The 21,133-nt window shown below is 55.0% G+C and overlaps 1 protein-coding gene across 1 annotated transcript; it reads left to right on the top strand.

The window, feature by feature from the left end:
- Window positions 1–9,107: 9,107 nt before the first annotated feature.
- GSS (glutathione synthetase) lies at window positions 9,108–20,719 on the top strand. The gene is made up of 13 exons (XM_076351739.1): window positions 9,108–9,124; window positions 9,623–9,759; window positions 11,057–11,202; window positions 12,684–12,759; window positions 13,319–13,458; window positions 13,617–13,733; window positions 14,192–14,272; window positions 15,505–15,582; window positions 16,932–16,998; window positions 17,644–17,838; window positions 18,032–18,113; window positions 18,428–18,617; window positions 19,428–20,719. The coding sequence occupies exons 2-13, from the start codon at window positions 9,631–9,633 to the stop codon at window positions 19,549–19,551; spliced, it is 1,425 nt and encodes a 474-aa protein (XP_076207854.1). The 5' UTR covers window positions 9,108–9,124; window positions 9,623–9,630; the 3' UTR covers window positions 19,552–20,719.
- The last annotated feature ends 414 nt before the right edge of the window (window positions 20,720–21,133 follow it).

Below are 21,133 nucleotides of genomic sequence, written 5' to 3'. Positions count from 1 at the left end.
GGTCAGATCAGCTCCTACCCAGCCCTGGAGAGCCAGGAGGGTACCAGGGACTCAGCCATCCTCTCCAGAGTAATCCCCCGGCCGTCCCCTGACCCCTGGGAGGAATGTTTCCCATTAGCAGGCTCTGATAAGTGGCAGGAAGGAGAATTACTCTACGTGTCAGGCAGTTCGCTAGAGGTTTCCACACTTAACATATCACCGCTATCAGCTCCCTGAAATGCACTGGAGGGGAGTGCGAAGGCGGCTGATTAGATAAAGACAATCTGCAGAGGGGCTATTTCAGGCATATTTCCATCGAGCGAGAATGTCTGCTTACAGCGAGACAGGCGGAGGTGACAGGCCAGCGCTGCCAGCCCGACAGCGTCCCTCTGGCTCAGCCTGGCCATGCAAGACTCCCTCCAAAGCAAACCCCTAAATCCCCACAGCCCTGTCCCACCAGGGCAAGAGAGACAGCAGCCACCACCACGGCACAGCTTTCCATGCACCCCTCAACATCAGCAGGAGATGGGTGCAGCAGCGATGCCGCTGCCGGGACCCCAAAGGGCAGATGCTCCTGTGGGGCTTGGGATGGGGTTAGCACTGTATCCCCTCATCTCACAGCTCCCTGGGCACTTCCCAGCACGAGTGCCCTGCTGCCTGGACATCCCACCCCGGGAACAGTGTTGGTCCCCCTGTCCTGAGCTGGCTGTCCCTTGGCCAGAGGTGAAGTGCTGCCTCTATAACCCTTCATGAACATGCATGAAGCTGCTGCTGCCATGAGTGCCTCGGTGCAGTGGTACGCCATGGCATGAGGCTTGGGCAGCATGGGCACGCTGATGGCTGAGCCTCCCGGCATCGTGCTTACGCTGCATGCAGGAAGTTACCAAAATGAATATCAGGATTGAGAAAGTACCTGGAAGAGACATGACGTGAGAAATTAGTGTCCAGAGTTAGCAAGCAAGGTGCTGGGAAGGTCACACGCAGGCATGGAGACAGTGAGATCACCTGGAGACTGGGAAAATTGGAGAGGTTTTGTTTGTTCGCTTTGAATTTACCAGCTTTGAGGTTCGAGGGTTTTTTGCCACTGTAAAGCATCTGTTTAGGAATGAAGGTTGTACTGAACACTGCAAAAATTACAGGAACATGTGAGCCTTCAGTGAAGATGCTTGAGGTTTTGGCAATGCACTTCAAAACAATGAGAGAAAAGAGAATCTTGCCCTGTTCGTTTGAATACTTAATAGCACCTTAATTGCAGCTGGCCTGCCGGGACAGGCCCTGGCACACAGCAGCCATTGGAAATCATGACCAAGATCTGCCTTGGAACCTGCAAGAAAGGCGCAGAGCCAGAGCAGAACCAGAGGTGGGACATGATTCTGCCAGTCCGTGTGCAGGATCTGCCCCCACAGTGCCGTAGCTGTTTGTGGTTTTGCATCAGTTTTCATCTGCTTTGAGGTCTGGGAGCACGAGGGTGGGTGGTGTCCTGTGCACACACCGAGCCCACACAACCAGCCGCTTGCAGAGCATCAGTCCCCAGGATGATCCCACCACAGCCCCCTGCTCTCTCCACTCCTCACGCACCTTCTCCTTTGCTCCATGGGAAACTAGACTAGGGTGGTGTTGAGGAGATAAGCTGATGGAAGTGGCCGCGCTGGGCTGAGACCTGCCTGGCTGTAACAGCTGTTTCCTTGGCCTGCTGAAGGCCATGGCTCTGCTCTCCTGGCCTGTCGACCCAGCCTTCTGCTCACTGCCAGCTCAGACACTTCTCAGCTTGTCCTCCCCACTGTGCTTGGTCATCAAGCCTCACACTAGACTGAGCTCAGTTTCTCTCATGACAAGGGACAACTGTTCAAGATAGAGCAGCAACAAACTTGGGAGTTTCTCATGGGACCTGGCAGGCTTGGACCTTCAAGACTGGCTGTCACCTAGGAGGGAGCAATATTCCTGCATGTCCTCACATCATGACAGGAGACCTTCCCACATCACTATGGCCCATCAGACATCAGCAAATGTCTGATTTCCAGTCTGTGGTCTGGATATGCCGTGGTGGGATACCATCTTGCAGGCAGCAGCTTTCTCCTACAAGATGTCCCCTGTCCCTAAGCAAGGCTCTGCCCCATGGCGTTTGGGCTCAAGGGTTACCACCTTGAGCGTCCCAGCGCAGCAGCTGAGCTGGACACACACACGCAGCCCATGCTACCGCCTGTTTGTTGGCGGGCGGGAGAAATAAACCTCCCTAAAAGCTACCCTGGGAAGCAAGTCCTGGTGTCGGGGGGACTCTGGCCCCGGGGGACCAGCTGCTGGGTCCATGCACAACCAGCACGGCGGCTGCTGGGGCTGCGCCTGCAGGGACCTGCTCCCCCCCGGCAGAAGGGGATCAGCATCCATGGGTGGTCCCCACCTTGGTGCTGCAGAAGCTTGGGCACGGCTCGGGGAAGCAAAGGTGCAGACAAAAGCAGGTTCAGCACGGCAGCTCCATTTTCCACCAGCCGGTCCCGCTGCCTCTCTCGCAGCCTGGCTCAGTGCTATTTATACCTCGCTCCACAGCCACTTCATGGCACAGAAAGGCCTGGTGGAAAAGCTAAGGAAGTGAAATTACTTTGGGGAAGAAATGACACTACCCGTTTATAAATAACCCAGGTTTCATTGATCTTTTAGATGCTCTCTTGGCAGAGAGTCCAATGTCATCGCTCCAGCAATGCAGACAATACTTGGGCATTGTTTTATTCTCAGTTACAGGGAAAAGGACAGCACCAGCTGCCTTTCTATCTTTAGCCCATGAGAGCACCCTTCAATTGTTCTGCACTTCAAACAATAGCCACACGTGTGGGGGGTTTAAGATTGCTGGCCTTACCAGAGCATTTTGCATCGAAATGCGGCCTTAGAGACAATAGATTTCTTTCATGCCCTGGCTGAAGCTGGTATTTATACGACAGAGAAGCCAGGGTGCAAGAGCTCCGTCTTGTTTTTCTTGTGCATGATGGGCCAGCGAGAGTTTCGGCTCCCCGGGGAGCCCTCTGAACTCTCTTCCACGAAAATAGCCCTATTGTTCCCTCTTTATTTGGCTGGTGCCGAACATCACATCATCCCCTCCGCTCGCGGGGTCAAGTTAATGGCTTTGGTACTACTCTATTGCAAAAATGAGTTTCTGCATTAATGCACAAATATCCTGAGATGCAACAGCATTGGCCAAAACCTCAGACTTGGCTATGTTGGTTTTGGAGCGAGGGAGAATTGGAGGATTTTTTTTGCCCCCGTTACAGCGTACCGGGGAAGTGAGCACGCCTGCGTGCGGTTGATGAGCGATTCTTTGAAGGTGCGGACGGGCAGCCAGGCACCCAGCTCTGCAACCGGCCCGTCAGCTGCAGTGTATCAAATGCCCGCGCATAACTCGGCAGCGTCGTGGGCAATCAATCTGCTCGCTTTCTGGTGGCTCTGCCAGTGCGCTCAGTGCCGGGCTGCCTCTGCCCTGCGTGGCTGGGGGACCTGGGCTGTGCCGTGGGTACCCCGGGTGCGGGATGTGGCTGAGTTGGGGACCTACCTGCTGCAAAGCTCCCGTTCATGCATCAGGCTCTGATGAGTTAGAAAAGCAGGGTCTTGTCAGAACTATTTATTCCCCCGCCCCATCGTGGCTGATGTTGTATTGATTTTCAATTGTCTGAGCCCTGGGCAGCCTTTGAAAGGGGTTGTGACATCCCAAAACCACAAAGCCCACCTTTGAAGGCTCTTTAACAGCCAGAGGAGAGGTTTACAAGTATAAAGTGCTTTTCTTTAAACTTTGCAGGACTCTATTTTTAGCAAATAAAGATAATGTCCCAGTTGCTGTTGTTCATCTTTTGTTGCATGTAACATGCCAAATACTTACCGTGTCTGCCATATTTTTTTATCATTTAACCTTCTCTGAGCTGCATTGCAGCTCTCTTATGCTGTAGCAGAGATTATGGGCTTTCTGCATGTACAAATCCTTCCTGGGCTACTGGATTACTTTGAAAAGATCTCATTCTCCAGACTGAATTTGGAAAAGAGAAAGAAAAGGCAAGCCAGAGCTCTCTATAAAAAGTTTTCCCAGTCAGAGCAGGGTGCGTTCGTTTTGGGACCTCCCAAGGACAGGGCAGCAACTTTTTCCAACTTACTTGCAATGAAATGGGACCATTTTTTGTGACGTTTTACTTAGAAATTCAAGCTTTTTATGCCCTTTCTCAGACTCTCAGAGCAAATGGAGAGGAGAGGGGACTCAGGACCCTGCCAGGACCGAGGATTGAGAGGGGAAATGCTCCTGTTTGAGTAAACTCTGTCCTTCTGCATCGTCATTAAAACTCTTGGACTTTGTTCCTCACTTCCATTCCTCGACCAACATGTGGGCGAACAGCCCTTGCCATGTCGGGGGGGTCTAAGCAGGCTTCCGGTGCAGGGCAGTTTTCCAGAGAGACAAGGCTGGATCTACCAGTCCACTTCCAAATTCACAGCCTGGATCTGTATTAATTAAGGTGTGAATCCACAGTTACCGATCAAAGGGATGGCAGAGAGGAAAGAGTAGGACTCCCAAGTCCAGAAAAGAGACAAGGTGGGTGCATTAGAGAGCTATAATCACAGAGCTTTATTTCAGAGATAGATCTCTAAAAGCAGAGCTAAGAGGCTTGCAATGACCTGGACAACTCCTGACAGCGGTAATAGGATAAAGAGCCGGTCGTTTCTCGGCTTGGCCTGTTGACCGGTGATGATCCGTCTACGGAGGTCGACCGAGTGTAACAACAGGCATTGCCCAGTGCTTGCTGGAGAAATCCCTCCACCACGGGCAGGCATGTCCCAGGGCGGGAGGCTGCCTTTGCACCCTCCTCTTAATGCGTCCCACGGCGGGGTCCCCCTGCCTGGGGCTTTCCCTTGCTGTCCCAGGGTGTAGGCGTGGATAAGGGCACGAGCAGCACACGTGTGAGCACAGCATGTGTGTGTGAGCCTGGCACCCTTCTCAGCTGTCATGCTCTAGGTTAATACGTATGTATGTATGTATATATGTAGAGTCTTAATCCACCCACAGCCTCTCTGCAGGTTAGATGGGTCGGGGACTCTCCTGCACAGACAGGCTCCGGGGTGAAGGGCTTGCTGCACTTGGTGCAGTACCAGACTTGGTGCTGCTTTTGCTGCTGGATAACAGCAGCTCTTAGGGCAGATGGGAAACCGAGGCAACGGATGAAGTCACTTGCCAAAAGTCATCAAGTCAGTGGCCAAGCGAGGAAAGGATCTGCTCTTCCTCCCAGTCAGTCCAGTGACACATCTTACAGCCCCGGGACAGGTCACCAAGGGGGCGGGGAGGTCTCCATCCTGGGAGGTTTTCAAGGCTTGGCTATGTAAAGCCACAGCCACTCTGATCTCGTGCTAGGGACGGTCCCACTGTCAGCAGGAGGTTGGGTTAGAGACCAGCCCCTTCCCTCTCTCACTCCCTGACGCGAGGAAATGTCCGAGCTAATCCCTGGTGGTAAAGCAGACAGAAAAAATTAGTATCCGCAGGCAGCACACTGGAGTCAATGAAATAATTCACAATTTCCCGCTTTTGTGATTGCAGGATCTGAGCATCATACATAGATTCACTTGTTCTGCTCCCAAAGCTGCATTAGTGAAAAATTAAGTCCAAACAAAGATGCAGATCTGAGGCTGGTGTTCAGCTGTTGTTCTGCTGGCTACACACAAGTGTCACACAACCCTCTCCTCACCAGCAATCGATGATTTCAAATGTTCATAGCACGGGTCGCAAACCAAGTCCAGCCCCACTGCTTTTGTTGGAGCCTCCCAGTTATATCATAAATGCGCTGTGAAAATGCTTAAGTAATGATATTACTCCAGTAGGTACACAAATGATTGCCTTGTGATGATAATAAATCTTTTTTCTAGTTACGCTGCTGTGTCGATGGTACCTTACTGGCAAACCTGTTAGGGTTGTTTCATTTTATTACACTTATTGTAAGGGCAGAGCGAGTTAGGACTGACAGTTCCTTTGTTTATTTAAACAAAAAAGTAGGAAGGACCTGGTTTGGTTTGGATTTATTTACACATAAACAAATTTTATTTGTTCCTAATACAGACACGTTCCTGCAGAATTAACCCTCTTGATTTGTCACACTGCCATTTCGAGCCCTATTGCTGGGAAATGAATGTCCTGCAAGTATATGAAACTGTTCTGATATCTAAGATTTACCAGATCTGTACTCGACTGAAGAGGCACAGAACAGCGCCCAGCCTCGGATCTGTCCGAAACGAGAGCAGAGAGCAAACCCCATCTCCTGATGAACTGAGACAAAGTGAGCGTAAATACACGTCTAAAGTGGGAGAAAAATATCAGCTTGCATTACGCCGCAGGGCGTCCCAGAGACTGCTGAGGACTCGGGAGTGCCTCCCTACCGTGGCACGGCATGTGGTCGGGGGTGTCCCCCTGGGGACACCCGGTTGCACACAACAGCCTCTCTGGGAACAACGGGGGGACGTCTGCGATGGGGGCTGCCAATGGGCTGGGCTGCATCGAGGTACCCCCGGCTTACCCCCTTTTCCAGGTCCTGTCGGTGCAGTGCAGCAAAGGGATGTGGGCAATGAAGATGTTGAAGAAACGGAAAACATGAAGATGTTTCCATTATCGGTTCAGTTCGGGTTCTTTAATTCCAAAGCCAGGCTTGCAGTTCCTCTGTCTTCCCCTGCCTGCAAAGGGAGAATTTCAACTCCCGCGAAGGCAACAGGTGATGCAGCTCCAGTACAAGAGAAAGTGCCAACGAGTTAACATGAAGAGGTTTTCCATTGCTTTTGGCTCACAGCAGCCTCAGAAATGATGCTGGGGGCTTGCAGTAGTACTCTGGGGGCAGTTCGCAGTGCACAGTAAACCAAGGTCCAGGTTACAAGTTCTCCATGGTGAAAACACCAAGACACTCACTCTAGGAAAGGAAAGGCAGAGCAGGGGTGAGCTGGCCTGCCCGGATCCTTGGGACTGCCTTTCAGACTTGATGGGTCCCTCCAAGCCGGGATAATTTCAGATGAATTGAATAGCATCAAATGGAGCTGGGGTGTCGCTTCGGCTCTCCTCCCTCGGAGGAAGCTCTCCCTCCTGTGGGAAAGGCAGAGGTTTGCAAGATCTCCCTTTTGTGCATCTGCAAGGATGCTGGTGGTCACCCCGAGGTTGGGCTCGAGCACCACGGGCTCCCTGGAGGGGCAGAGTCACCGACTGCGGTGGCCCCTCCAGAGGCTGGGGCTCTCCGGGGGGACTGTGGTGGCAGCCCCGTGTGCCCAGCCACACCCAGGCTTTTGGCATTCGGCGCTACGGAATGACGGAGTTGTTCAAATATCGGTTCAGCTCAGGCGCTTTAATTTCCCAAGCCAGGCTTGTGGTTCCTGTCTGCCACAGCCTGCAAAGGGCCAATTTCAGCTCCCGCGAAGGTGACGGATGACGCAGCTCCAGTGCACGAGAAAGTGCCAACGAGCTGACGTGCAAACCGCCACGCTCCCCTGCCTGCGCTCTGCCGGCCCTGCCGCACGCTGCCTCCGAGGGACAACACAAACTCGAATCCACCAGTTCACTGGCTGAGGTCTTGTGACTGTAAATGTCTTCAGTTTTATGAAACACAGCAGCTTTCTTCTAGTTCAGTTTTCTTAGAGCGACTCCGCAATGCGCGGCTTGACACGGGCATTCAGAGAAGATGCTCGCTGGGGTCTCCCCTCTGCACGTACGGGCAGCAGAGCTTGGCACTGCGCAGCAGCAGCAGAATCAGTGGACCACCGATTTTTCCATCTGGGCGGGGTTTGACCGATGGAGGACACTCTCTCAGACCAGAGAGCTGGGGGCTTTCGCCACCAGAGGACAAAACCTTTCCTGGGGTGAACGCCTTGGCCGAGCAATCCCCTGATGACCAAAAGTCTTCAGATGTTGGCTGAATCCTGGAGATACAACAGCTTTTGGAGACAATCTCTTTCGGACGCCACCGGGTATTTTGTGATTGATTCATCGGCAGTGGGAGATGGTCATGACTGCTTGTACCTTTGTCAGGCTGTTCCCGGAGAGCAGCACCACACCAGTCGAGTCACTGCGTCCCGGGCCCTTCTCCCGCTGCCCGCCCGCTGCCAGGATGCTGATCCTTGGGTGCACACCGGTGGGAAGATCGCTGGCATGGCGGCAGGCTGTGAGCTCCGCAGGGAAGCGCGTTCAGCGTTTGCACTGGAGAGTATTTCTATTCAGCACAACAAGATCTACCCCAATACATCGGTAAAATTACTGTCCCACGATATACAGACAAGACATGATCTTGTCAAGTGTTGGCACTGGATCCATCCTGGAGAACGCCCCTAGCAAGCCCCTACCTGTTCCTCAGGCCGCGGGCGTAGGTGAGGTTGAAGCCCGGTGCCCACCTCACCTTTGCGACCGCCGGGATGACGCGCAGCCCTCGCTACCAAACCCAGCGCCAATTCCCGAGCCGCGCCGCACCGTGTCCCCATTGGACGTAGCACCTACAACGCCAACGGGGAGGCGGGGGGGGGGTAAGCCCTGCTCCACTCCGCAGGGTGGTCCTTCCCCAGGGGTCCCGCAGCCCGCCACGCACCGGGGGGCACCCCGGGCTCCCCCGCCAAGGCTCTCCCGGAGCCTGCGTGGTGCCGTGGGTGTTACGTCCCTTCTGCGGGGGGGGGGGGGGGGGTGACGTCGTTATGGCTGATAATGACTCGGAGGGGCTCTGAATTCTTCTCTCCGCAGGTTAGCACTGAGCAGCGTCGCCCCCGGCAGCCCACGGTGCTTTGCGTTAGCCTGAGCCCCCCCCGCCGCGGGCGAGCACCCCCAGCGCCCACCTCCCCGAGCCCCACGGGACGCCCCGAGCCCCCGCCAGCGCGGCTGCCGCCCTCCTGACACCACAGCATGACGTCACACCGCCCGGTGACGCACCCCCGCCCCGGGGCACCACGCCCCCCTTGCTCCAGGCACGCATGCGCCCTCTCAACTCCTCCCGCGGCTCCTTCCCCCCGCCCCCAGTCAGCTTTGGCACGCGGCTGTGTCGCCCCCCCCGCGCTGATAGGTCGGCCGCGCTGCCAATCCATGTTCGGGGCGGGGCGAGGGTGGTAGGCCTGTCCAATCGCCCGGTGGCGGGCGGGGCGTGCCGGAGCGGCGGGCCGGAGCGGCCGGGAGCAGGTAGGCGGTGGCGGGGCTCCTCCGGGCCCGGGGGCCAGCGAGGGGCCGGGCGCCGGGCCAGCTCCGCTCCGCTCCCCGCCGGGCAGGCCCGGTGCTGGGCCGGGCCCCGGCTGCCCCAGGGCGGGCCGGGCGGCGCTGGCGAAGGGGTGTCGCGGCCCGGCCCCGCGCAGGCCCGCGCCCTGCAGCGCCGCGAGGATCCCGCACGGGCCTTCCCGAGGCTCCCGAGGCCGGGCCGGGGTGCTCGGCTCTGCCCGGCCCGGGACAGGCCGCGGGCTCGACTGGGGGTGCGGAGGCGCCTTCGTGCGGCGCGGGGCCCCCGCGCAGCCGCCGCCGCGGTGCCTGAGCCGGGCAGCGGGGATGGTGCTGAGCTCTGCGCTGCCCCGGCCCTCCCGGGCTGCCCGCCGCCGTCCCCGCTGAGAGGGCGAGGCCAGGCTGCCTGTTGGGAAAGAAGGTGCGGCTCGGGGGGCCGGGTGGGTGACTTCTGCTCTGCCTCCTCAGCGCTGGCCATGGCCGCGCCGTGGGAAGACGTCCTGCGTAACGAGCCGGCCATCCAGGAGGCCGCGTCGGTGGCCGTGGACGCGGCGCTCCTGGAAGGCGTGCTGATGCGGACCGAGGGGGAGCCCAACGCCTCGGATGTAAGTGCCAGAGCGGAGTCACGGGACGCGGTCGATCCTGGCCGGGGTGTGAGTCAGCAAAGCCAGAGGAGCGTGGGGAGGAGCCGGCTGCCATCCCTGGGTTTGCGGAGCCCTCGTCAACGGGCACCGCTTTGCAGCGAGCACCCAGCTGCCTGGCTGGAGCACGAGCGACCTGGGGGCTATAACTCGCGCCCCGTCCTGCCGATGAGTGCGTCTCCCCGAGAGACAGCCCTGCAACACAGTTCCCCTTTTCCAAGGAGAAGGATAGATCTGGAAAGGTTTGGGAAATTGCCAGGAGCCCCTGCGTGTGTGTGGTGGTGGGAGCTCATCCCTCTCCCAGCCTCTCACCACACGTACGATCCTTTGAACCAGGGGAACGTCCCTCGGAGGGGCCTCTGTTTTTGGCGTGCTCCCAGCTACAAGTCAGCCTTTGCCCCGTACCTGGGACGAGGCGACTGGGACGGGGGTGGCTGATGCCTGGGATTACCTCTGGTGAATCTCTGGTAGCTGGCTGGGGCAGGGGCGCTGATGGGGGGCTCGGCCTGTTGGAGGGGGATGCCGTGAGGCGTCTCAGAAGAAGAGGGGTGGGACACTGTTGGGGATGGGTCCCTGAGGAGCCTGGGGACAAGCAGGCAGCTGCGCTGGGAGGTGGCAGAGGTATGAGGAGGGAGGTCTCCACCACAGGGGCTGTTCCTTGATGTCAACCCCGTGGTCAGGTCAGGGCTCTGAGGGAACCTCAAAGGGTGAGAGGAAGAGGGAGCCTGGGAGGAGAGGCCAAATACACCGCCAGTGTCCCTTGTCTCGTGTAAAAATCAAGGTGAACTGGGAACTTCTCTCTAGTGTAATATTTCGGCTTTGAGGGTGGCCCTGTGCCTGAGCTGTGGGGTGAGCCAGGGGTCTGTAGTCACCCCTGGGACTCAGTGAGCAGGGATCAAAGGAAGCGACTCTGATGGCCAAACCCCAGGACTGGCAAATTCGCCTTTTCTCTGAAACTGAGGTGTTTTGGAGACCGTGCTCTCCAGTTAAGGTGGAAACAGAGCATCCTTCAGAGGGAAGCACTCAGCCCGGCTTGAGCTCTGGAGCAGCTGCTCCTGCGTCCACGGTGCCCCGCAGATGGCTCATAAAGCAAAGCCCTCAGAAGTCAGGGGTCAGCAGGGTTGAGGCCCTGTGTCTCTCCAGGGTGCACTGGGGAGGGCTGGGGGTGGCTTCAGCCTTCAGACAAACAGAGGAAGCACCTCTTTAGCCCCATTTAAGCTGCATAGACCTGACTGCTCTGCTGCTGCATCCTTGTTTGCAGGTGGTGAATTACGCTCCCTTCACGCTGCTCCCATCCGCAGTACCAAGTGTCCTGTTTGAACAAGCGTACGCTGTTCAGCAAGATTTTAACCTGCTGGTGGATGCTATTAGTCAAAACAAAGAATTCCTGGAGGATACTCTGGCCAGGTAACTTTCTTGCACGTTGCATTTTAATGAAATACTTTAAATGCAAAGCATTTATCATGTTTTAGGCATTCCTACCTTCCATCTGTTCATGTCCTTCAAGCTGAGGTGGGCACTCCTGTCCTCTGCAGAAATTGTCTCCTTTGCTGCATTATTTGTCCTAAGATTAATTTCCATCAAGTCTCTGTGTTTTGAGGTGTCCTTGGGCCTTAGAAGATGGGGCATCTGGCCAAGAGTTGACTCCCTGCAATGATCTTCAATTTTGCCGGTGTTTCGAGCTTGTGAATTCTTACTTGTGAGCTGTTGGCCCCTGGGCCCTAGATTCAAATTGCTGGAATCTTCTTTGAGTCCTGGATTCAGTAGTCTCTTTTAGTCTGGTTTTGCATCTGCCTGTGGCTATCCGATAACCACCAGCTCTGCTGCCTGCCCGCAGTTATGAAGAGAAGGTGTCTGTTCCTTCCCCCAGACCTACCTCTGATTAATCACCCTGTGTCCCCTGCTTTCCTAGCCATGCTGGGAAGGTGACCCGCAAGCTCTGGGTGCTGAGGACTGGTCAGCTCTGGCTCGTGAACTCTGCTGGATTTATCTGTGGCTGTTGCCCTATGCTGGAGCGACCATCCCTGACTGTGGCCCCTATAATCTGTAGGGCTGATGTTTCTACAAAACCCGTTGCCCTTCCTGCTGCCCGTTCTGTGCTGCCTGTCTGCGCAGGTGCTGTTGGCTCTCTGGCACCGGGACAGAGCAAAGGAGACTGTTTTCCAGCGTCCTTCTTGTTTTGCTGAAGCCTGACCCCTCGGAGATGTTTTAATGCTTGCGCCTGCTCCAGAGCTGACTGCAACCAGAGCTTGTGGGGGCACGTTTATACCTGTGGTTAAGGAACGCAGCGCCTGGGGCTTGTGTGCGCTCAGGTGCCTGCGCAGTGCCGCCTCCTGCGCAGTGTCTCAGGGCAGCTCCTTGGAGGTGCTGCTCGCAATTAGCTCAGGGATTTGGGACCCTGAAGAAAAGCCAGACCTACTCTAGCAGGGCCACTGAAGCACTTGGCACCACAGTGTGTGGGATTTGGAGCCCAACAGGACAGGGGGAATTTGATGAAGCACGTGAAGCTGCTTCTATGAACTGTGTGTAGAGGCACAGAGAAACTTCTGATTTCTTTCCTGTATCTGCAGAATTCTGCTGCATTTCTTTGCTTTTGCTTGTCCCGTCTCTCTGCCCTGCAAATGGAAATCACCTCTGCACAGCGATGCTTTTTGTGGAGTGGCTGTGCTGAGCAAACTGGATTTGCATTATGGTTATGCTCTGTGGCCCTTGAAGAAGAGTGCATTCATGGTGAGATGCTTAACAGTGCTGTTGAACTTGGTCTAGCCACAGCCCTGCTATCTGTGCTGGAGAATGTCCCTGGTAAGGTTTTTTTCTGGAGAGGAATTAATTTTCTTGTTCCTCTGTGACAGTGTAAGGGGGCTGATCTGGTCTGTCTTTCTCTCTAGCACCATCAAGGTAGATGACTTCACAGCTCGACTCTTCAGAATCCACATGCAAGTTTTGGAGGAAGGCTTGGCTCAGGTACCTTGGCAGGAGACCCCAGTGGTCAGCAGCTGCGCCCCTTTGCGTTGCGATGGGATTGCCTGGTCTCTGTCTGCAAGCTTGCTGCCGTGGGCTTTGAACTGTCCCGTAGTCAGGCTGGTCGCTCCCTTCGCTACGATGTCTCGGTTACAGCCTGTGAGCTCGGGACCTTGCCCTATTTGACAGTCATGCCCTTTGGTTAGTGCTGCTGGAAACAGTCAGGCCTTGACTGGGAGGATTTAATATGGTTTGTCCTTGTCCTGTGGGAGCCTCAGGAGAGTGCAAGGATGTGTGCCGTGCTGGGACCTGCGCCGGACAGGCTGTCCCTGCAGAAGCTCCTTTACTCTCACGGGTGGTGTTAACTCCTCTGGAGTACTGAGGAGGGCTTGCTCAGTGGGCCCTGAGCATGGGCCAAAGCACCCTCGGGCACGTCTTGCAGAAGTTTTTATCAAAATGAAGGTGACTGGATCTGCCCCAGGAGGATTTTGAAGTGAGGTCATCAAAGGGGTTTGCAGTTAAAGGCAACAGGAGAACCCACTTCACCTCCCCTCTGTTTCAGTCTGTGTTTTTAGGCATAAACCGCTCTGATTACATGTTTGACTGTGGGGTGGATGGGACACCGGCTCTGAAGCAGATAGAAATAAACACCATTGCTGCCAGCTTTGGAGGCCTCACCTCCCGCACTGCGGCGGTCCACGGGTAAGGGAACATCTCTGGCCCGTGCCGCCAGGCGCTGCAGCAGTTGTACTGCATGGCCTGCTGCACTCTGTGTCTTTGCGTGCTCTCCAAACTCCTGCTCCCTAGGTCCGGTCAAGGGCTGTCGTGGCGTTTACAGCTTTTTTTTTTTTGTTCCACAGGCAGGTGTTGAAAATGCTGGGAAAGTCTAAGGAGGCATCGCGCCTGCTGCCCAACAACCCATCGAAAGGGCTTGCCTTGGGTATTGCGAAAGCCTGGGAGCTCTATGGTTCTCAAAGGTAAGGAGAGAGGAGGTGCTGGAGGCTGGGTTATCTCGTCTCCTCTGGGGATGCACGTGTTTGGTTTTGAAATTGCGCTTTCTGACAGATGCCTGTTTGCTAGACAAGCTGCTCTCAAAAAGCCTGTGGCACCCTGGGAAGAGCAATGCGGTTGTCTTGGCACGCAGGGCTGCTGTGTCGCAAAGGCAGAGGGGTGCAGAGGGACCCTGGAGTTGTGTGGTTCAACAACCCTGCACAAGAGCTTGCTTTTCCTCCTGCCCTTGTGCTTATGCCCCGCACCGGTTTGGTAATTACGCAGGATCAGTGCTGCTCTCCGTTTGCATGCTGACCCTTAGAAACACTGGAGAAAACGAGCAGGAGTAGTGCAGGAAGCCTGAATCACAGAGATCAAAAGCTGGTGATCCTGGGTGCACGTGGAGTGTTTCTGGGTTTAATGATGTCCTTGGTATCTCTTCCAGTGCTGTGGTGATGTTTGTGGTGGAGGAAGTCCAGAGGAACATTTTTGATCAGCGATGTGTAGAAAATGAGCTTTGGAACAGGTAAAGGTTGAATTTTCCTGGGATGGGAAAGGAAGGAGATGGTACAGTTTTGGAAAAGGGAAGCAGAGCCAACTGCTGCCGGCTCATGGTGTTTCCCTCAAGGCAGCGTGTGGGGCGTCTCCAGGCTCTGCAGCAGGCACGGCGTGGCGGCAGGAGCGTAGGAGCAGGCCAGGGAAAGATGGAGGCGTGCAGAATCTGTTTGCTTTTTACTTTGTCACCTACTTAAGGATAAAGTCAAAACACTTTATAGTTTCTGGGACTGTGAGAGGGCATGTCTTGGTGTGTAACAGGGCAGCCTTTATCTTGGACTTACCTCTGTGGTCTGTTACGCAGCTCTCTTCAGCGTTCCTTCGGTGGCCTCCTGCCTAGCCTCAGCACCTGCCTTCGGCTTCTCACCAACCTCCCAAAGCCTCTCACCAGCTCTTCGCTGGAAATATCAGCAGCCATCAAAGCCTCTGGTCTCCAGGGCTGATTCCTTGCTGATTTTGTGCCTGCGTAGTCCTCAGAGCTGCACCAGTGGTAGCTTTGCTGTGGGCCAAGTCTCTTAGACGAGACAATAAGGAGCACAGTGGGGTTAATGAGGGTCCTGCTTGCTCTCTGACTTGGGATTGGGTACAGGGTGTTTCATAAGAGCTTAATTAATGAAGCATCAAACCCATTGTGAAAGATCTGGGCAAAGTAAGCAACGCGGCCGTGAGTAAAGGACTCGGGAGAAGGAGGTGTTTTGATAAGGTCTGGCCCTGAGCCTGTTGCTGGAGCAGTGGGAGGTGTGTCGCGCTGTGTCTCCAGATCAGCAAGTCCACACTGCCGCTGTGTGGAGGAAAAGCTATAAAGCGTGAAGGAGGTAAAACATGCAGGAAGACGCTCTTCCAAGCCTGCAGCTCTTGGCTTTGAAGCCAACAGTGAGTGAATCTGTTGTGTAGTGATAAAAAAACCAAAATACTGACTTCTCTTAGAAACACTTTAGGAGGTGAAAGGTGAATATGGAGAAACCCAGGGTGTTTAGGCACATGTTCCGATTCCTACAGTATTTGGGCTGGAAACATAGGACAGGTGCTAAGAACAGGGACTGGTTTGGCCTGTAGGATTCCTCTGGCTCCGTAGTACAAAGCCTGAGGTTATTTGTGAAGGAGCCTACAGATCCTCCTTGCTGGAGCCACTGGTTCCACCTGTGATTTCTAGCTCAAGTAACTATGCCCAGCCTGGTGACTCTCCTGCTCCTCTCTTAACAGGAATATTCGGGTCATCAGGAAGCGATTCAGAGATGTGTTTGAAAAGGGGTCTCTGGATGATGCCAAGAGGCTGTATATGTGAGTATGAGCCAAGGTGCGCGTTCCTGGCTGTGTGGTGGGCACACAGGGCTGTAAAGGGGAATTTTCAACCAAAGCTGGTGGTATGTTTTGAGTGTAAATAGTGACTTTCTGAGAAAGCCATTCTCTTCCGTGCTCCAGGCTGCTGCTGCTTCCCCTTAGAGCTGAAATGATTTTGTTTTCACAGTGGTGAGATTTTTGCATACACCCATCAGTCCCTTACAGCTGGAAACGTAATTTCCCTCCTTCAAGCCACAGCCTTCAGAGCTCTGCGGGATCTTCACTTCCTCCACGTACATCTGCTATGAAAAGTCCTGGCTATTTCAGAGGCTTCCACAAAGACATTTCCTGTTTGCTGTTCACGTGATGCTCTGCCAACGGGAGTTGGGCTGGGTTATTAGTGCTAGAGGAGGAAGCATTACATGTCTTTATGGTATCTGTTGGTTTTGAATGCACTCAGCATTCCCTGCGGAGGCCAGGACGTGCAGGTCACAGACTCCAGCTGCTGGCAGTTGGTCCCAAGTGTGACATTTGTCCTATTTCCAGGGTAATGTGCTTGGAGCTGTACAAGCCTAAAGGAAGATACGGTTTCATGCCAATGTTTTTTCTGTAGTTAGGCTAATTTTTCCATGGTTTGACCTTTGGTGCCTCTGCTGTGTTTAATTAATGAATACATCTGTCATCGCCAGACAGTTAAGGGGAAAGCGTATCCACTGTACTTCCTCCAGAGCATCCTCTCCTCTTACTGATGAATGCCTTTACGGTCACACTGCCGGGCTGCCAGCAGTTTCTGTGCTGCTTTCCCTGACCACATGCGCAGTTTGCGTGGCCAAAGCTTGGGTGTGTGGTGCTACAGGTATGCTGACGGCCCTGCCCTGGCAGGATGTTTTGGTGCCTGGGCAGGTTGTTGAGTTGATGTCCTGCCTTGAATTGCCACCAGAGAAGGACCCTGTTCCCTCCCAGCTTCAAGAATCTCCCAGGCCTGGTTCCCGGTGGCAAAAGCTATTTAAAAAAAAAAAAAAAAAGGTTCTTGCCTCCCTGCTGGGCTGGGTGCCTGAATTATTGAGACTTTTGGTTAGTCAGGGCAGAGGCCAGGTGTCAGCTCCCTGTGTCTCAGGACAGCGCAAGCCAGCTGGGGCTCAATGGATAGGAGCCAGGGCTTGCAGTCCTCAGCTTTGTCTGGCAGAGCCAGCCAGGAGCGGAACAGCCCACGAGGCCAAGGAGAAGGGGCAAATGCTGTAACGCGTTGCCTGCCTGACCCCCTTGCAGCCCCCTTGGTGCTGGGGGATTCGGGCAGAGGTGGGCAGGGACCGGCCTGGTTCTGTGAATGCTTCTGGTTTCTGTTCCAGGGACGGCCAGGAGGTAGCAGTGGTGTACTACAGAGAGGGCTACGTGCCAAAGAACTACGACCAGCAGGTCAGTACTGACCGCTCTGCTCGGAGAAGCCACCCACGCTGTGGCCTTGCCCAGCGAGTTTGAAACGCCCTGTGATCCCAGGGGCATCTCTCCTGTCCTGGGTGGCGTTAGTCCTGTCCCACATGGCTGATAGCATAGGGAAGCTGTAACTCCGCAGTGCATGTGGGTGTCCCTGGCGCTCACGCAGTAAGAAAAAGGAGTGGCTTTCTTCTCCAATAACCACTCATGTGGTGACCTCTTACTGCAGCACTGAATTGCTTCTGTACAATAACACAGGTATTAGCACCTGCTTAAAGGGTTTAGACTTGAGCTACAGATCACACTCGTCCTCTACTAGGAGTATTAGGCTGCAGGTAATAATAATAATACAGACCAAATCTTGCTGTTGTCTGGAGGTGGCAGCACTGGACAAGCTGGGGAGGGGGTGCAGGCAAAGGCAGTGGACTAATCTGGCTGTGCTGTTTCCAGAATTGGTGAGAAATCCATGTACGCGTGTCTGCTTGTCTCCAGAGTGCTATTCCCACCCCCCATCCCTGCCAGGCAGGGAGGGAGGAGGCAAATTGTATGTCAATAACTGAACAGAAAAGAGTGGAGAAAACCTTTTGGTTTTTGGCTGATGGGATGGTTGCTCTCTTTCTGTCTCAGAACTGGGAGGCACGGTTGTTGCTGGAGAGATCGAGGGCAGTGAAGTGCCCTGACATTGCTACCCAACTCGCAGGCACCAAGAAGGTCCAGCAGGAACTGAGCCGGCCAGGGACGCTGGAGAGATTACTGCCCGGCCGCGCCGAGGCTGTCACTCGAATAAGAGCAACGTTTGCTGGACTCTATTCCCTGGATGTGGTGAGTGTGAGCGGGGCTGGAGCAGGAACAGACATGCAGACATTTGCTTGGCCTGCGCGATGTTTCTCTGGTTAAGAAGATGAGAGGGCTTTGTTGTGGTCCCTGGGGGACCCTGTTGATCCTGCTCAGAGGGGTCTGTCGAGGAGCCCCTGCTCCTCCCTGACACTTTGCTGTTGCCATCCTTTCCTGCCAGGGCGAAGAGGGCGACAAGATAGCTGCTATGGCTATTGCTGACCCTGACCAGTTTGTGCTGAAGCCGCAGCGAGAAGGTGGAGGTATGAGCTGGACTGGGTCCGTGGGGGTTTTCATTGCGGTTCGTGCTGTATCCAGGAGAGGCAGTAGCTCTGTGATGGCTCCTGCTCCTGTGCTGAGGGGTGAAAGGTGGGGTGGGGTGGCTTGTAGCTGTTTGTAGCCACGAGGACTAGTCATGGCAGTAAGGTAATGCTGCTCCTGCTCCTTAGGCCCCAGAGCTGGGGTGTGGGGAGACCAGGCAGCACGTGGGGAGGCAAAGGCTGGGTCTGTTTAGGCTGCTGGGGCCAGCGGCTTCTGCTGTGCTGGGAAGTGCTTGACTTGCTGGTTTTGTTGTCAGGGAACAACCTCTATGGTGAAGAGCTCAGGCAGGTTCTGGAGAAGATCAGAGACAGCCCTGAGAGAACCTCCTACATCTTGATGGATAAGATCAAACCACAGCCAGCAATTAATTACTTACTGAGGGCTCACAGTCCCCTACAAGTGTCCGAGTGCATCTCAGAGCTCGGTATTTTTGGTGTCTATGTCAGGTGAGAAATGTGCTTGCGTTACAGGGTGGTTACCTGCTCCAGCCGGCACTTGGGTTGGGAGCGTTTTTCCCTCTGCGCTGTCTGAGCACAGCGGCAGGGCAGATGTCTCTTGGGAGGTGGTGGTACAGGGGACAGACGTGACCATTCAGTCTCTGCCCCTGTCAGCAGCTCTCTGAGCACTAGGACCTGGGCAGGTTGTTGAGTTGATGTCCTGCCTTGACAGCGTGTTCCGACGCTGAACTGCTGCTCTGTACCTGCTGCCAAATGAGTTGTTGAAAAACTGCAGAGCTGGTGCTGGCCATTATGGGTGTAACAGCCACGTGGAACTGGCGTGTCTCATCTCTGATTTCTGGGAGCACTTCTCAGGTTCTGGATGCAGCCACATGCTTTCTGAAGCCCTGGTGATCTCAGAAATATCTGAAGGCTTAATGTGGTCGTGTTCAACCCTAAATAGCTGCTGCTTTTGTTTAAAACCCTCACGGGCCCATAGAAATGTTTCCGTAGTTTATAAATTAAAGTCCTTCTTGTACAATTTTAGAAACAAATGTACTCTGGCAGCGTTCAGAACCTGACACTGCCTGTGTGCAGAGCAATCAGACCAAAATGGCCCAGCTGAGAAAGGGCACTGTTGCTGGCAGGCACAAAACAGGGGCGGCTCTGTTGTCTGCAGAGACCTCTGCATTAGCCCTGGGGCTTTTACGTGCCCGTTACCTGCCCTGCGCTGTGGCAGGGAACGTGAATCAAATTGTCCAAGATGAAATGCCATAAGCTTTCTGCTCTGCAGGTGCTCAGTTGCCCTTTTCTTTGCAGACAGGGCAAGGAGATGGTGATGAACAAGGCTGCCGGCCACCTCCTGCGGACGAAGGCGATTGAGCACGCAGATGGTGGGGTAGCGGCTGGGGTGGCAGTGCTGGACACTCCTTACTTGGTGTGAGGAGGCGATGCCCCATCCTGCCCACCTCCCTCTGCTGCCCGAAGAGCTGATCTGCCACAGCGATGTTCTCCTTAGGGTGCACTTACCAAGGTCTGACATGTTGGGGACGGTGAGGAGGGACTGCGTGGACACGTCCTGTGTCCCAGCCCCAGCTTCTCCTCTGCCATTCCTTCTGCAGGAAGAAGGGACTCCCTTGCTCTGCCTGCTCAGGGGGCCCTGCCCCATGCGCATCCCAGCTGTGACCTCCCAGGACTGCATTGCTCTGGGTGTTCCCTTGGGGTCTAGCCTGCGGGCAGGGGTACGTACAGCAGAACAGGCACTCGCGCTGTTCCCAGTTTCGTGCTCCTTGATGCTGCATTATTTCTGGAGACACAAACGCAAAGCCTAGGGAATGGGAGGAGAAAGGTGGATGCGCAAGTAACAGCCTTCATCTGTGGGAATTGTGGCCCAGTGCCTCAGTGCTTTCCAGGTTAAAGAGGGGAGCCCAGCTCCACGTGCCCATGGCCCCTCCAGCCCTCCTTCAGCTGCTGCCCTGATTTCTACTTTTCCCGGTGCCTGAGGATCCTCAGGGTTCCTGCACAAGGGACAGCTGCCCTGGTGTAATGTGCCCAAGGGCCTCTTGCTTGCTTTTGCTTTGCCCAACTCCTGCTTTGTTGGACTGGGTACTCCTCCCAAACAGCGCTTCACTCTGGGACCAGCACCAGCGGATGATGAGACATGTCTCCCTCCAGGTTTCATGAATCAGTGGGAACAGCGCAGCAGTGGAGGGACACACAGGCATGCAGGCTCTCCATCCCATGGGCTTTTGCCTCTTCCTCCACTTCTTTTCCTCCTCAGCCGAGCAGTTCAAGGGGAAACAAAAGGTGTGCCTTTCTGGCAGTGCCCTGGTAAAGCACCCAGGCAGCCTCAGCTCTACCCTTTTAGTGACACCAGAGAGAAGCAGTGTAAAGCTATTATTTCTGAAGAATGACTGTGCCGAGTGACAGACCTGCACCCTGCTGGGCGCATTGCCGCGGTGTGGCAACGCTGTGTGCTTCAGTTAGCAATCTTTCACCTTGGAAAGAGTTCAGTTCTTAAGTGTGACTGATTCTGTGATTCCTGGGTGGTTGTTTCATTAGGGGGTGTTGAGTACCCTCAGCCAGAGATTAAAACGTACGTGCAATCTGAACACTGTTCTTGTGCTAACTTTGTCTGAGACTAGATGCGAAGGGCAGGCAGGGCGTCTGGGCAGCCGTACACCTGTGCACGGCCCTTTCATGTACCTTCACACTGGGGACAGCTAAAGCCAACCCAGCAGTTTCTGCTCTGGGTGCTGTAAGGCTGCGCAGCACCGTGTCGGAGATGTGTCCTGGCACTCGGCTCTGCAGCGCTGGCCCAGCACAACCAGTGGATGGAGAGCTGCTGGTGTGGGGGGTGCCAGGTCTTGGGGAGGAAACACTCTCAGCCTGGTGCTGTGACTGTGCAGTTTGCTGGAGCAGCAAGGGCCACAAGGTTAGATGCAGCTGTGAGGAGCAGGAGGAGAGCACTGTAGCAGGGCCCCTGAGCTGCTGGAGGCAGCTGCTGGTGAGGCCTGAGCCAAAGG

Source organism: Aptenodytes patagonicus, chromosome 14, assembly GCF_965638725.1.
Source record: "Aptenodytes patagonicus chromosome 14, bAptPat1.pri.cur, whole genome shotgun sequence".
Classification (NCBI taxonomy): Eukaryota; Metazoa; Chordata; class Aves; order Sphenisciformes; family Spheniscidae; genus Aptenodytes; species Aptenodytes patagonicus.
Note: the sequence above shows the minus strand (reverse complement) of the source record. Positions and strands in the feature narration are given on the sequence as shown.

What these genes read in the sequence shown, in the direction of transcription:
- GSS (XM_076351739.1), top strand. Translation starts at nt 9,631, where the DNA reads ATGGCCGCGCCGTGGGAAGACGTCCTGCGTAACGAGCCGGCCATCCAG. An exon ending in TGGAGGAAGGCTTGGCTCAG is followed by an intron (nt 12,760 to 13,318) that starts GTACCTTGGCAG and finishes CCTCTGTTTCAG; the next exon opens with TCTGTGTTTTTAGGCATAAA. An exon ending in GATGCCAAGAGGCTGTATAT is followed by an intron (nt 15,583 to 16,931) that starts GTGAGTATGAGC and finishes TTTCTGTTCCAG; the next exon opens with GGACGGCCAGGAGGTAGCAG.